Source organism: Ananas comosus, linkage group 5 (assembly GCF_001540865.1).
Source record: "Ananas comosus cultivar F153 linkage group 5, ASM154086v1, whole genome shotgun sequence".
In the NCBI taxonomy this organism is placed as follows: Eukaryota; Viridiplantae; Streptophyta; class Magnoliopsida; order Poales; family Bromeliaceae; genus Ananas; species Ananas comosus.
Genome location: NC_033625.1, coordinates 11,502,031 through 11,518,473, shown reverse-complemented (window position 1 = coordinate 11,518,473; position 16,443 = coordinate 11,502,031). Strand labels below are relative to the sequence as shown.

At 38.4% G+C, this 16,443-nt stretch overlaps 1 protein-coding gene and 1 long non-coding RNA gene across 2 annotated transcripts; both read right to left on the bottom strand.

Annotated features, from left to right (window-relative positions):
- LOC109710700 lies at positions 9,802–12,825 on the bottom strand. The gene is made up of 6 exons (XM_020233436.1): positions 12,720–12,825; positions 11,543–11,624; positions 11,199–11,284; positions 10,687–11,118; positions 10,231–10,611; positions 9,802–10,167 (listed from the first exon to the last, which is right to left on the bottom strand). Exons 4-6 carry the CDS (start codon positions 11,107–11,109, stop codon positions 9,802–9,804), a joined length of 1,170 nt encoding a protein of 389 aa, XP_020089025.1. The 5' UTR covers positions 11,110–11,118; positions 11,199–11,284; positions 11,543–11,624; positions 12,720–12,825.
- LOC109709829 lies at positions 13,751–14,925 on the bottom strand. Its single transcript, XR_002216215.1, has 4 exons — positions 14,848–14,925; positions 14,121–14,762; positions 13,939–14,024; positions 13,751–13,837 (listed from the first exon to the last, which is right to left on the bottom strand). It is a non-coding gene; the product is annotated as an uncharacterized LOC109709829 (long non-coding RNA).

The following is a 16,443-nucleotide window of genomic DNA, read 5'->3' as shown; positions in this document are numbered from 1 at the left end:
AGCTACCTTCCAGATACTCTTGTTGCCATTGTTTGGCTGTAATACCTTTGATCATTGCCTTCATGGTCATTTCTATGAGCTCAACCTGCTTGCCTCCTTTCTTGATCGTCATTGTATGCTGCTCATAGTCGAAAATAACTGGTCCGTAAATTTTTAACTAGTTAATTCCCCATATCATACTTGACCCTTCCAATCTAATCACACGCAGGTCTGTAGTGTATCTTTCTCCCTGCATTTTCGAAGAGAACCCAAGACACTTAAGTTTGCTGAGTACTTTCTATCCGTTTGCCACTATTACCAGTAGCGGGGAGGTCGTGGTGATAGTTGCCTTGATTTCCTTGACTACGTTTATCTCTATGAAACTATGTGTGCTACCTGTGTCCGTGAGGATAACCAGCTTTCTCCCCCTGGTTTCACCTTGGATTTTAATAGTTTCTTGCAGATTTTTCACGCTTAATTCGTGCACTGATAACCCAACTTCTTTCCCTTCTTTTTTCACTTGCTCTTCCGTTTTCTCCTCTTCCTTTAGGCTCTTTTCATCATAAATTTTCGCCACCTCATTCATAGCATTCAGGGAGTGTGCTGACTGTGATTTGCATTGATGTCCCAACGAATATTTATTGCCACATTTAAAGTTTAGCCCGGCTGCTCTCCTTTGTTCGATAAGCTGTCTATTTCGAGGGAAGCTTTTCGCAATAGCCTTGTTGGCATAGTTCCTGGAAGTGTCAGTCTGCTTAGCTGGCATTGCCGAACTATTACCCTGGTGATTGCTGTTGGTCAAGGTACTTCCCTGATTTTTGAACCACAGTATGCTTTTCGTCATCACTGCTACTAAATTTTGCTCTACAGCTTGGCCAACTCGAAGGCCTGGATGAGAGAATTGGGCTGCATCATCTTGACATCAGTTCTTATTTCTTTCTTTAGCCAACTCAAAAAACTTGACAGGAAATATTCAGGTGTGAAGTATGAGTTGGTACTTAGTAACCTTTCCTTCGGATCTTCGAATTGCTCCTGATAGTCTTCTGCTGTTCCTTGTTGTGTCAACTTGTTAAATTCTTCCATTACATCCTTTAAACCATTTGGATCAAATCATTTGCATATATCCTGCACGAACATCTCCCAACTCACGGTCCTTTTCTTAGTCAGGTAACCATGGAACTAGGTATCTGCCTTGGGTTCCATATGCATAGTAGCTATCTCCAGTTTTTGATGCTCCTTAATCTCATAAATCTCATAATATTTTTTATATCTTCTAACCTAACTCCTGGGGTTATCGCCATTAAACATTAAAAATTCCAATCGCGGAAGAGGTAATTGGTTATTGGTCCTAGTGTGTATTTGGAAGGAATGTGTGTCTTCTCTAGACAACAGAATAAGGGGAGTGGGCAGTATATCTCTCTCTTCCTGCATGATAGTCCTTTCCTTTGAAGATGATGCTTGCTGTTGGTTGATATGAATTCCATCAGCTGGTCTAGTTTCTTAGCCGTGTTGGCGGACTCTCTGCGCAATGCATCGTAGTGGGAATGTTCCTCCGCTTGCATCATCTCTATCTTATGTCTTAGCTCCTCAAATTTCTTATTGTTTCTGGCTGTTAGCTCCTGCAATTATTGCTCCAGGAACTGCACATGCTCATCCAGCATCCTGAACCTCGTGCCCTCTACCATGGCCTAAGTTGTCTTACTCACAAACTTGAAGCGATTCGTTCTACTGGATCCAATGTTGGTCCAATGGTATGTATGCTCTAATTCTGCAATCGTCTTCAAGGATTGACCCTATGATACTTCGTCTTCCCTGTAGGCTTCGATCCTCTAGTGCCTAACAGTGGATAACCCTCGTAATCCAAATTCCACCCGAAGAGGAAATTTCAATTGCGGGTTGATATCCCCTGTGGCTCTACAGATCTTTCAATTTGGATCCAACGTGGGTTTTTCCATCGTAGCTCCCTGGGATCGGAATCGGCTCTGATACCAGATTGTAATGCCCGGACTCACCGCAACCACCCAAGGATGAGAATGCTCTTGAGGGTTGGATGGTAATAGGAATGATAGTCTGCTTAGATTCTGAAATTTGGTAATTCAAGGAAGAGGATGAGGTTGACGAGAGAGGATGAGGTAAGTGGAAGAGAGGAGGGAGGAGAGAGGAGAAAAGAGGAAAAGAGAAGATAGAATTCGGGAGGAAGAATTCTTTTAATTCCATTCATACCCTTACACTTTACCCCTTCTACTACTTATAGCTATTACATGATGCCTACTATGCAAATAAAGAAATGAAAGGCATTAAGAGGAAAATTGATTAAATAGTTGGACTTGGTGGGTTGCCCTTTCTCTGTGGACCGACTTCGTGGATCATAATGGAAGGCCTGCTCCAGGCAACCTGTGATCCAACAGCCTTGACAGGTCGAATTGAGATTCTGACCGTCCGACCCATTATTACTACTATTCCCTATTTTAGATCTTCTCCCCAAATCTACATGTTCCTTTGTTGTTCTTGCTCGAGCCCTAAGCTCTTCATCCTCCGCCACTACAATTTTGTTAATTGGAGTAGTGATAGGGTGGAAGGAGACACATGAGGCATCCATTGAATTAATTGCATACATAATTTTAATGTGACTATCTAACAAATTCCAAGGAAATCTTAGTTTGCACCACATTAGGCTCCTAAATCGAACGGGAATGTGACTAAATTCATAACCTACATTTTTGGAACCTTAAGGGTTCAACAAAAGTACAATAGATCATAATACAGCATACTAAAAACCAAATGATGATCAGTGTATTCAAAGCAATCTTAAGCAATAGTCAAATTTGGTAGCATATATGCATGGCCAAGTTCATTTTGCTTTCCAAAATGTCCACATAACATGTTCCCTGTTTGAGCTGGGTCCAACCATTACAATTTGAATGTTTATATAAGATTCATCTTGAATAAATAGCTGCATCCTCCATAAGTAAGTACATTATTTTTGTTGAAGTAAAAATTAGGTTCCTTTTAAGAGGGTTTGATCCTAAATTCTTGCTTTTTGAATTCAGTATCAACAACTTGAAAAATAATCTAGAGCATGTAAACTAAAAATCATAAAATTTTGATGGTTTAAACGAAATATGACTGGTGTAAATTGAATTGAGTTGAAAAACATGACATGTGATCTCTCTATTATGTAATTCAAAGATATCATTTTTGATTGTTACAATGAGCGCACAAACAAAAACGAAAATGCCGATAATAAAGTAGACAAACCACAAAGCAGTAAAAGAAAGTAGAATACATGTGAAAAATTTTTTGTAGGAAAAAAAAAATCAAGGGCAAAGGAAGAGAAAACTTTATTATACAAAAAGAAAAGGAAGTACAATTTCTGGAGATTACAATCTACGATCACGCCTCTAGAGGAAAAGAAAAGAAAGAAGACCCGTTTGCTCTTTAACGGACTTCTTCGAGATCAGATCCGATCCCTCTATTTCCACCACGGACACCCCCTTTTCATTCACAAATTATTTTTTTTTAAATTCGTCACACTACTAAGCTGTCAGTAAATCAGGGGTACAAGATCGACCTCAACAACTAAATTTCAAAGCACATCTAACATTGATCAAGATTTCAAAGAGTATTTTCTAACAAATTCCAACTTAATTAAATTATTTTAATTGTTAAGCTAACAACTACATTCACTTGACCATTAAAATAGTCAAATTTGGGAAAAATAGAAACTATTCAAATTCAAAGATATTTGATTTTTGGTATTTGAAATAGTGCAAAACATTTCTGAAGGTTCTAATCATCAAATTAAATGCTCGAGAATTAATTGTGGGAAAGAAGGATTTAGGATTAAATCCTCTAAAAGAATCCTGGTCTCACTTATTGATAAATTTTAATTTAAAAGCTACAATAGTTTTTAATATGGAAACTCTTTGCAGGGAAAAGAACGACGGGCGAAAGAGGAGAAAACTTCACTATGCGAAAAAAAATGGCGTATAATTTTTGGAGATTACATTTTGCGACACGCCTCTAGGGCAAAAGAAAAGAAAGAGGACTCATTTGCTCCTAATAGGTTTCTTCAATATCGAGTACGATCCCTTCATTTCCACTACAGACATTCCTTTTCCCTTCACAAATTATTTTCTCAAATTTTGTCGCACAACGAACTTGTCGGTGAATCAGGGGTACAAAATCGACCTCGATAACCAAATTTCGAGACACATCGAATATTGATCAAGATTTAAAAGAGTATTTTCTAACAAACCAACTTAATTGAATTACATTTAACTGTTAAACTAACAACCACATTCACTCACCGATTGTCCCAAGCACAAGTGGTAAAAGGTTTGGTTGTTGGTACCCAAGGTCCCAAGTTCGAATCCTATTTGTTCATATTTCTAGCTAAGTTTATTACTAAAAAAATAAACGAAGCGGGTAGCATGCTACATTTCTCTCTCTCAAAAAAAAAAAAAAAAACCACATTCACTTGACCACTAAAATAGCCAAATTTGAGATAGCTTAAGGGACAAATAGCAAGTATTCAAATTCAAAGAAATTTGATTTTTGGTATTTCAAATACTGCAAAACATTTCTGAAGGTTCTAATCGTTAAATCAAATGCTCGAGAATTAATTATGGGAAAGAAAGATTTAGGCTTAAATCCTCTAAAAGAATCCCTGGTCTCACTTATTAATAAATTTTAATTTAAAAGCTTCAATTGTTTTTAATGTAGATATTGTGAAAGGTGGAAAAAGCAACAAAAATTAAATTGAGAATTAGAGGTCCCTGATGTACTCATCAAGTAGTTGCTTATCTATTATACAACAAAAATAAACTGAGAAAAGGTTGCAGTAGAAAATCAAACTTAATTGAAATCATGCAAGGCCATGTATATAATAATTAAGAGGGTGGCATCATAGCCTACACATAACTAAACAATCTCAAAAAGGAATATGTTTTCCTTGTGACTAAAGAATCCCATGTATATAAAATTTGCTTCTACATCCATGTGGGTCTCTATCATGAAGATGTCCAACTACAAACAAATCCAAAAAGAGAAGATATGCAACCTCCTTTGTTGGTATCATAAAGAGCTCCTTTTGTAGTACTACATATAATTTTATTAACCTTATCCTAGTTGAAATTTTATTAGAAGTAGTGGCCCCTAAACTAAATTAATTCAATTAGGGTTCCTATGCATGTAGGCGCCGAAAGTTGGTATGATCAAATTGCAACTAGAGCTTACTTGGTAAAATCCTTTGCCAAGCATAGTTTGAATCTCCAAAAGGGCACTCTAAGTTGAGTCAAAGGGGTCATAGAGATGCCAAAGTTAAAGAATGAAAGAAGTGTGAATGGATCATATGTGACATATTTTTAATTAGAAAATACTACCAATAAATACACTATATAACTAGGTCGTACATCTTACACCTATTATTCAAAGACTTAAAGATTTATTTTGAATTTTTAGTAATAAAAAAAAGTTGATAAGACTAGTATAAATATATTAGTCGTTGGATGGCTAATGTGTAAAATTTTACACCACACTTCTAATTGTACAGGTAGCATTACTCTTTGATTAAATAAAATTTATGATGGGACAAGTTTTGGAGTACTGAAAGGGTTCTATGTCCACTATGAAAGTACCTTAAATTAAGAAAAAAAAAAAAACTTTTTTATTCCTTATTTGTTATTGATGCTTGTGCAATCATCACACCTTTGTGGGGGTCTAAATGAAATTAATTAAGGGCAGTCAATTTCTTCCTTGAAATCATGGGAGACATTTGTGTCCTAGCACTCAATTATGTGGGGCCTTGTCCCAACTACTAGTACACTAATCAACAAGTGGGGCAAGAACCAAGGCACTCAACCTAAGGAATTAAATAGAGCACCCAAGTACTAATTAAAAGATAGTTTGTTTCTATTATACTAAAGGATACCTTATAACACATGCAAGGCAAAATAAAAAAACAAATAAAATTAAAGGTTAATTACAACTAGAAGTTGGTTATTTGATGAGATTAAAGCTTGGGCACTTTATGCTGTAAGTACTTTCTCCTAGTTTACTTAATATCCCCTAGTTTTTTTGCCTGGACAAGATCTGGGGAGAAGAATGTTTCTTTTAAGATTTAGTCAAGCAAAAGCTAGACTTCGGCTAATGTGCTATTCAGATTTGTTGGCTTAAATTCGCCAACATTCTGTCTGTGGCGGAAGGCCGGGTTAGGTCGAGTCATATTTGAAATGATGTTAGATTGGGTTGGGCTGAATCATGTTCGAATTGGTGTGAGGCTGGTTGGGCCGAATCATAATCGAGATCTGTGGGCGCTGTGTCTGTACGCTTTTAAATGCATTGGTTGCGTATTTTTAACAATTTGAACTTTTAAAATTAATGGTAAGCGCCAACGATCTGACAGTTTTCAACCTTATTATTTATCATGCTTGAACCTCATTTTTAACTTTGACAAAACAAAGCAAAAAAAGAAAAAAAAAAAATCCAACTCCTTTTGAACATTTGTTCTGTCCAACCGACCGTCCCTAGCACAAGTGGCAAAAGGCTTGGTGGTTGGTACCCGAGGTGCTAAGTTAGAATTCTAGTTGATTCACATTTTCAGCTAAGTTTATTTCTACATGAAATAAATGAAGCGGATAGCGTGCTACCTATCTCTCTCTCTCTCTCTCTCTCAAAAAAAAAAAAAAAAAAAAAAAAAACACATTTGTTCTGTCCAATTCCTATCACCTCAACCAATTGATTCCCTTTCAATATAAATAAACATTTGCAATAGTTTCCTTTACTAGTGTTTTAGAGCAGTGAAAATGAAGTGGTGATATGTGAAGATGCAAACATAGAGTTTCAGTGATAATGATCTAAAGAATTTAAAGAACCAAAGCTAATATATTCTCTAAACAATTACCTGGTGCAGCCAATGTCACAAATTAAACAAAGGGAGGACATCAACTAATTAAACTTTAGAAAAGTAACTTCAAAGAATATTTCAATTCAAAACCAAAGTCATTGTTCTAGATCTACAAAATTCAAAGTATTTCTAATAAAATTTTAACTAATTTGCTCTTTTTTTTTTTTGGAAAAAACTATACCTGTTAAATAAATGTCAGCTGGTACCAACCATTAGAAATTGTTAATTTTAATATTGTAAAAAATTTCAATTGCTGTAGACATGTTTTTTAGTGTGGTAATTTGTTTTGATGCCCTTTCAATAAAAAATAAATCGTTAGCGTCAACATGTACATACTATCAAGAGTGTCATCGTTAGTTGAATTAATTTGCAATTCCGTGAATTGATTTTGAGCTTGAATTTTTTTTTTTTTTTTTTTTGGGTGAATAGAATTGGATTGAATTTTAATTAGTAATTACTTTTTCTATTTTGACTTACTTTTATTAAGAGGATGTTTTTGGAGAGATTATTTTATATATAATGAAATCACCCCAAATTATGGCAAATCATCTCAAATTATACATATATTAATGTGACGCCCCAATAATCTTATATCTGATAATGTGGGCACGATTGCCGGGTCACTAGACCGAATGAGGCCGGGTAAGGCCCAGTCCATTTAAGACCGGGCGTTAGTCTCGTGTCGGCCCTTTTCTTCATTTATTTTTTTCCTTTTTTTAATAATTTTTTGTTTGTTATTTATTTTTCAGAATTAATTTAAACCATTCAAAATTTAAATAATTTTTCTAAAAAGTCATCCAAAATTTATTTATTTATTTAATTGAAAAAACTAAACATATTTTATAGAATCAATTGATTTTTTTTTTTAAAGTATCAAATTAAAATATAAACGAGTAAATATATACTAAAATGGGTCAGCCTGTGGCTCAGCACAGTTAGGCCCGGTTCGGGCCATGGGCTGTGCTGGGCCATAGTCCAACCAGAGTTGGCTCGGCCCGACCCGGCCCGGTTAAAAATCTGGGCCGGTCTGGGCCACCTTGTGGCCCGTTTCGGCCTGAGATTACATCAATACTTATAAGTAACAGATGTACGGGTAATAATAACCGGGCTTAAGCATTTTAAGCAGTGGTTTGACTAAACGAGGTTGGTTTGACTAAAACGAATTATTATTGCTGGCGGGTCAGATTCGTTATATTTTGATATCAGAGATAGATAACCAACTAAAAGTGTGAGATGGATCTTACATCGCCAGATGAATTTGGAGCGATGTGTGTGATTAGGTTGGGCTGATAAGGATGTCGGAGCCTAAATGATAATCGGTTTTACGTATTTTGGGCCAGTGGTTTGGCTTAATGAGTTATTATTGCTAGCGGGTCGAATCATTTCAACTAGTAATTTTAAACACAACATCAATAAATTCTGATATACAACTTTGGAGGATTGCAAATTGGGAGCAAATGAGGGCAAATGCAGAAAATAAGTTTGGGCTGGAAAATAAGTGCATAAAATAGTGACTTCGTTCAAGTCCACGCTCAAAATGAATTGGTCCAAAGCCCATAAATCTAAGGTGACCCCAAATTTAAAATTTCCACTGAAATTATCTTTTCAAGAATCAGTATTCTAGAATTAATTTTCAGTATTGGAGGTATATTTTAATTTTCCAATTTCGTGTAAATATAGAAAAAAACTCGGTAATGTCAGTAAGTTTACTCTAACATTGTTACTAATAGTGATTAATATTATACAATCTTTTATATTGGATGTTGAGATCGCTTTATTTTGATAGATTCAAAGCATAGGCTTAATTTCAAAGAAGGAAATTAATATAATAAATCTAGTAATATGGTGGGTTTATATTTAGGATATCCTTATCTAAAACCTTTTTGGGGAAAAAACAGTTTTGAGGCCTCTAGTCTCATTTAATTTCTCCTTTTAAGTCAACTTTATATCTCGGGCTTAGATTAAAAAAACCGGGTTTTTTACCCAACTAGTCTCCTCCAAAACTTTTATTCTAAAAATAGGCCTATGAAACTTTTATTTGCAAAAATAGGCTCCAAATGGCCACATGGATAGTGAGTTGGCGGAGTTTTTTAGTGCAATAGTCTTCTCCCAAAATTTTATTCTAAAAATATACCCATTAAATTTTTATTTGTAAATATGGTCCTATAAAAGCGGTGAATGATTCACTGCTTTTAAAAGCGGTGAACCATTCACCGCTTTCTTCCTTTTTTTTCACCCCTTTCTATATTTCTGCGATGATAAAAGCGGTGAATGGTTCGCCGCTTTTTTTATTTTTTATTTTTTTTACTTCTAAAGAAGAGTTATGAATGCGGTGAATCATTCACCGCATTTAGAAGTCTATTTTTATAATTATTTTTTAAACAAAATTATTTTTACAATTATAAAAATCGATAGGACTATTTATAAAATAAATTCGAGTTGGCGGGGGAAGTTAAAAGCGGTGACCCATTTACCGCTTTCCAATGAATGCGGTAAATGGTTCACCGCTTTCATAAGGATTTAAAAATTCAATGAAGGCGGTGAACCATTCACCGCCTTCATGGTATTCCACCGCCTTAGCGGTGGTGAGAAATCACTTAAAAGCGGTGAATCATTTACCGCTTTTAAAAGCGGTTAATGGTTCACCGCTTCTAAAAGCGGTTAATGGTTCACCGCTTCTAAAAGCGGTGAACCATTCACCGCCTTTATATGTGGTAAATGGTTCACCGCATTCAAGCTATACTACAGCAATGCAGCAGCAACTTTGCATTTTTCCCACATTGTACAAAATAACAATATTTTCAAGTATTTCTATTACAGCAATAATATATAAAATCATCTATACCAACTTAAACCACACTTTAAGCATATAAAATGAGCGATACCAATATCAACACATTTCAATATGAATAAATTTAGATAATAGTATAAAAAATCAATGTAGAAAGATCTGAAATATCAAATATACATAAGAATCTTAAAAATGATAAAAAAACATCAAGTGCCCTCCATCCCCCTCCTATGCTCTCGCCCTTGTCCCCTGCCACGTCCACGTCCGCGTCCACGACAGCGTCCTCGACTCCGTCCTCGAATATGTATGTCATGCTCCATCTCAGGCTGCACGGACTCAATGACATGCATCTGATCAATATGCTCGATGGCGATGCCCTCGACAATCGGCTCCATCCCTTGCTCAACAGCTGATGGTAGTACTCTTCCTGTGTCTCAATATGACCCTGTCGTCGTCGCCTACGTTGATATACAACATCATCACGACGAACCTGCAACGTGGATGGAACGTTAGAAAGATGGATAGACGTGAATGAAATATCAAAATATAATACCTCTGACGTAGATGGAATATCAAATGGAGGGATGGATGCCGAAGGGACATCAGATGGATGAATTGGGACGGATGTCGATGGAAAATCATACGCAGGTATCGAGGTGGAGGGAATATCACCGAAATCATATGCAGGCATGGAGGTGGAGGGAATATCACCGAAATCATATGCAGGTGTGGAGGTGGAGGGAATATCACCGTAAGCACCAAAAATCGGAGAAGAAACATCCGAATGCCCTGTCAAGGGTAATGTCGGAAGGCTCTCTAACACACTCTCGAGATCCCACCTCACATGTGCTAGAGCATCCATCAATCTAGTGGGCTCCGGAGGATCATCCATCAAATGACCGATATTGCTAACAGCATGCTGCATAGCATACACCTGTATAAACATACATGATTATGTATAATGAATATCCTTATATTAAAATAAACTATTAAATAAAAATAATCTTACCAATCGTCGCTCGACATTCCCACGCGGTAGAAAAGTAAGTGGAGGCCGCTGTACAAGACGAGAAATCCACCGTCGTGTAATCTCCCAATACCACTGCATGTACACAAAGCTAGCTCGTATCGGATCTGGATCGACGAAAGGACTTTGCTCCGCAATATGCTTCAGACGATCTGCCCAACGCTGAATATATGGAGCATGAAACGCTGCCCAGTCCTCGCCTGATCTACCCTGCGAGGTGATCCTCTGTATAACTTCTACGACCTCCGGTATATGCTGCAGCAATCCAAACTGATGCAGAACTCTATCAGGTAAATGTAGCTCGACAATATGAAAACATATCAAACTAGTTCTCGAACGCCAGATTGCAGAGCCCTCAAGACAAAATGCAGAAAGACCGATCAAAACATCTTTCGTATAGGGCATCCATGTAACCTGTACAAGTGCATTAAAAAAATGAATGTAAAATTTTAGAACATATATGCATGTATTTAATTTATGAAATCTATACGTACTTGTGACTCTCTCTGCTGATCTAGCTCTGTCACGCCCTGGGACCCAGCGGAAGCCCGCCCGGCGCGTGTCCAGACCCGCCGTACGTCTAAAACATATAAGGCGTCTAAGATAAAGCGGTAAATAAAGCAATAAAGAGAAAGCATTTAAGTGTATCAGAGCAAGAATACTACGAAGTGCTACAACAAAAAAGAAGAACATGAAGCTGAAAACCCACTAAGTAAAACATAAGGTAAAACAAAAAGAGTCCCATAACAAGTACTAGTCTGAATATAAGGTGGTCTCTCTATACATGGTGCAAAATCTCTCCTCCTCCTCTCAACACAAACAAAGAAGGAGTAACCACCTAAAGCAGAATGGACTCTCTCTCCGAGCTAACTACGCGACACCCTTACCGCGATCCCGTGCCTCCGCCGGCGCCGAAGGCTCTGAAAAGAAAACATAGAAATAGGGGCGTGAGAACTATTAAATAATAGTTCCTAGTGGGCAATTACTGACTTCAGTGAATGCGCCACTAGGCCCAAAGGCTACAACAAAAGGGTCAGTATACAAGTATAAGCCAAAGCGATAAGAACAGTTAGGAAATAAATATGAATACTATTCAACCATGATGTCTCTACTTAGCATGATTTGCATAAGTAAGAAGGCAGTTACTACAAGTATGTGCACCAGAGTATCCAACATGCAAATGCATAAGTATGCAACTAATCCAATGTCCACAATGTAAATAGTAAAAATGTCATTGTTTACTATTCTAGTCAATGTCCACTTGTCACTTTAAATGTTTACGGTTCAACTTTGATAAGACCCACCCGAAGGCTGTCTGGCATAAGACCGACCCGAAGGCTGTCTGGCTTTACCGTGCCTAATGGCCCCGTGGTAGTCAACATCCCCACCCTAGGAATGAGCCTTTTCCACGGCAATCCACTTTGGTGCCCAGTCCCGCACGGCGAACGTATCGCGATGGCCAACTCCGGAGTGCCGCTTATAGGGAGCGACCCTCACAAGCATATGCGAATGAGCACAATGGCAAGTATGCGTATAAGTCTGTCTCAAGTACCAAGTCCTCATGTCTATGGACATGGAATGTATCGACTATCACAAAGGCCTATCACTATGTCATCATGTCTCTAACATGGAATATAGTCGATGTCCAATGGCCTATCACTATGTCTCTATGTTGCATTTTCATAGTTTACAAGTTTCAAGTGCCTCTTTATGACACTATTGTTCAATGAGTCCAAGCATGGTATCTAAGTTCATGAATACATAATTCTACTCATTTCAAACATAAGAGACATATTCTCAACTTGCAAGGTCAACTACCCTTCACAATGCATGCAGTTTACACATATGGCTCTACTATATAGAGTGCAATTTCATGATACATATAGCATGCATTTCAAGTGTTTTAAAATTCATATAAATCATGTTTAACATGGATTTGCATTCAAAAATACTTTACGACAAGTATAGAAACATAGGGGGGCTATTTTGCCCCGTGCTCATGAAGCCAAACCCACCGAGATACCGAAACCCTTCGTAAGCTCCGACGAAGGTGTCGACTAGTCTCCTAGCACCACAAAGATGTAGAAACAAGGGTCAAATAAATCTCACGATCAACCCTAAGTTCAATCCAAAAGCAATATAGGCTAAGGTGGAGAAAACTCACCTAGGTGAAGAAATCCTCTCTCAAGCTCCAAAAGGGAGTTAGAGTTCTTCAAATCCAATCTAAATAAAGGTTCTAAACCCATCAATTAGGTTTCAAAGCCCTCAAATCAAAAATTTCCAAAACAAACCGTAAATCCCAAAATCTAGGGTTTCATCTAGTAAAATCTAGAAAAACTTGTATTAAATGGGGAATACAAGCAACCAACCTCAAGAGAAGCTTCAATCCAAGCTCTAAACCAAGTAGGGTTGAAGTTTGATCCTCCACAAAGCTTCAACCGCAAGCTCCAAGCCACTAAAGTGAGAAATGAGGAAGAAGATGATGCTCCAAGGCCTCCAAGCAAGATTCTCTTCTTCTTCTCCAACTCCTTCTTCTCCTCCTTCTCTTTCTCTCTCTAGGGTGCAAAGGGTTGAGAGAAATGAGGAAAGGAGAGAGGAGAAAGGCTCTCTATAGCCTCTAAAGTAACAAAATCCTGATAAGCCCCTCAAAAATCCACTCTGTGCACTGCCCAGTCTGGGCAAATTTCGCGCTGAGGGACCGGTCTCTCCCTGCATGGGACCAGTCTCTTGTGTCGAACCCGAAAAACCAACGTTCGGGAACCAGTCTCTCCCCGCCAGGGACCGGTCTCTCAGACCCTTCTCGCAAAACACGCGCTTGGGAACCGGTTTCTCCGAGCCAGGGATCGGTTGCCTCAAGTCCTGCCGCAGCACTGCGCTGAGAGGACCGGTCTCTCCTATCAGGGACCGGTCCTCGAGAGTGAAAACTCTCAGGACTAAGTCAAAACTCTAGAGATCGAACCTTTAGGCCGGAATACCATCTACGGCCTTCCACCAAGTGTGAAAAAGTTCGGAGTACACATCAAACACTTGAACCTCGCAATTTGCAAAGGTCTAGTGCGCTACAAGCTCGTCGCGATAAAACTCAATGTCTGTCGCCCTGACATTTCCACGAAATCGCAATCCCATGTTCCACCTGCAGAAGTGATTAATATTATATTAAATTATTTTATAATATATCAATATAATATCAATATTTATTATTTTATTATATTATATTTTAAATAAATAGCATACCGACAACCTAATGGACAATCATGGAGATCCGGCGGAGCTCCAACTCAATCTGGACGTCCAATATGTATATGGTCCCATGCCCATATCTAAGAACAAAAAAAGATAACTATAAAATTAGTAAAAGAAACTAAGTTATAAGTTATAAGTTATTAGTAAAAAGAACTAAGTTATAGTGATTTTACCTGCAGTAGTGTACCAAAGCCACAACACTCGGCCTTTCCCTTCATAGAGGCATTTCCTAATGCCCGATAGAGATGGGCCAAGGTAGCTGCGCCCCAAGCTAGGTCTCCGCAGAAGTCAAAATCCTCAAGTAGCGGTAACAACTTGAGGTGAACGCAATATCCAGTGGGGTTAGGAAACAAACTGCATCCAATTTGAAATAAAATGTATGCTCGTGCAGATGCTGCAACCATGGCCGCCGGAGCATCCAAAGGAATATGCTGGAAATGCTGAAACAACCACTCCAAGCGGATCTGGACGGCGATGACATCGTCTGGCTGTATCCCAAGAAGGAGCTCACATGTATGCAACAAATCAAATGAAACACGTCCTGTAACAGGCTCCACGGAGACTCGTAGTCCAGCTGTAATGGCCACGTCACATAGCGTAACTGTCATCTCTCCGTGATGTAGGTGGAATGTCTACGTCTCATGCCTCCATCGCTCTATCATCGCCCCTAACAGAGCCTGATCTAGCTGTACTCGTCTGAGGCGGGAGACGTAGGAAAAGCCAGTATGTCGTAAATACTCTATCACTCCCGAATGCTCGACTGTCCATGTGTTCAGTTTACGGCCATGCTCCGTAAACTAAACTGGCGCGTACCCCTGTGAAGTTTATTCACTTTTTAGTAAATTCCCCTTTTAAGTATTTAAATTACAAACTTTTTTGTAAATGCATAACTTAACATACCTCTGATCGCACGTAGCTCGACTGATGCTTATCCTGGTCTGATAGAACTGATAGATCAACTAGCCCGGGATCCTCGTGATCGTCCATCTGCAAAATAAAATATACAAATTAGTGACTATTAATTGAACGTTAAAAGATAAATCTAGAAATAAAAATACTGTAGATAGTCAAACATAAGTCATCAACCTAAAGCTCTACGTCTACGGCCTTCATTTGTTCTATCTTGATTATTTGGACATGTAGTCCTATAATGTCCCTGTTGTTTACAAATAGTGCACATAGTTCTTCGCATTCCTTCTCTCTCGTCCATGGCATTTTGAATACGAGTTGATCTCGGACGGCCTTTCTTTCTCCTTATAGGTGGTGGTGCCAGCGGTGGTCCTTGAGGGTGTGGCCAGCTTCTTTTGCCTGGGACAGGATGAAATTGCGGGAAGTAAGCACGACGGTAATTCTCACATGTATACTATTCAGAACACAGACTATGGTAGTCAATTTTCATTTGACCATTACTGCATACAGCTAGAAGATGTGAGCATGGCAACCTAGTGAGCTCAAACTCATGGCATGAACAAGTCTAGCTTCTCCCGTCAAGAACCACCTCAAATTGTCCATTTTGGGTAGTAATTTGAAACTCGTTTACTCCGAAATGATCCACACGGTGTCCTTTTGCAATTATCATACAACTCTTTATTAACGTCTCCTGTTTTGGTGCCAATACTGTAGAGTATGTTTCACCTTTATCACAGTGCTTGACAAAATAATTGTTCACCTTATAAAATGTAGCGGCCACAAATGCTGTGATAGGTAAACCACGTACACCTTTAAGCACTCCATTTAAACTCTCCGACCGATTTGTCGTCATTGTCCCAAAATGTCATCCTCCATCAAATGCTCTCACCCAATATTTCCTTTCCCCTTGGAGCTCGTGCACCCAAAGCCATGCCACCGGATCACATATCTTTCAACTGATCCTTATGTTCATAATATTCCTTTGCAGTAGGAGCACATCCTATACCCGTATAAAATTTATTGAGAACATTTTTATTTTTGAAACCGGCTTTTTTCATGTTAGCCTTCATATGGCGGAGGCACCAACGGTGAGCATGTCCCTTCCTTCTCGGAAACTCCTCCGCAACAATCTCCTTTAACCTAGGAAAGCGGTCTAAAATTAAACAAATAGATCGATCACGTGTCACTAAGACCTTTAAATATTGTAAAAACCAACGCCAACTAGCCGCATTTTCTCCCTCACAAATAGCAAACGCCAATGGGTATAACCTATTATTGGCATTTACACCTGTCGCAATCAACGCATGCCCTTAATACTTTCCATACATATGAGTTCCATCAATACTCAACAATGGTCGACAATAAGAAAACCCATTAATTGACGGCCCGAATGCCCAAAATACTCGTCCAAACTGCCTAACGCCATTTGGTAGGATTTTAGGATCAAGACGCCATTGAGTCCCGGGATTCACGCGCTGTAGTATAGATAGGAAGCGACCAAGATCGGTGTATGACTCCTTCCAACCACCATAAATGATCTGTAGTGCTTTACTTCTAGCCTGCCACGCTGTCGAATAAGGTATGTCT

Bases quoted from the DNA above. Each gene is read 5' to 3' on its own strand.
- LOC109710700 (XM_020233436.1), bottom strand. From the start codon at position 11,109: ATGCCCTATACGAAAGATGTTTTGATCGGTCTTTCTGCATTTTGTCTT. The intron at 10,612-10,686 runs GTAAGATTATTT...ATGTTTATACAG, and splicing joins GGAATGTCGAGCGACGATTG to GTGTATGCTATGCAGCATGC. The intron at 10,168-10,230 runs GTATTATATTTT...TCCACGTTGCAG, and splicing joins ATATTCCATCTACGTCAGAG to GTTCGTCGTGATGATGTTGT.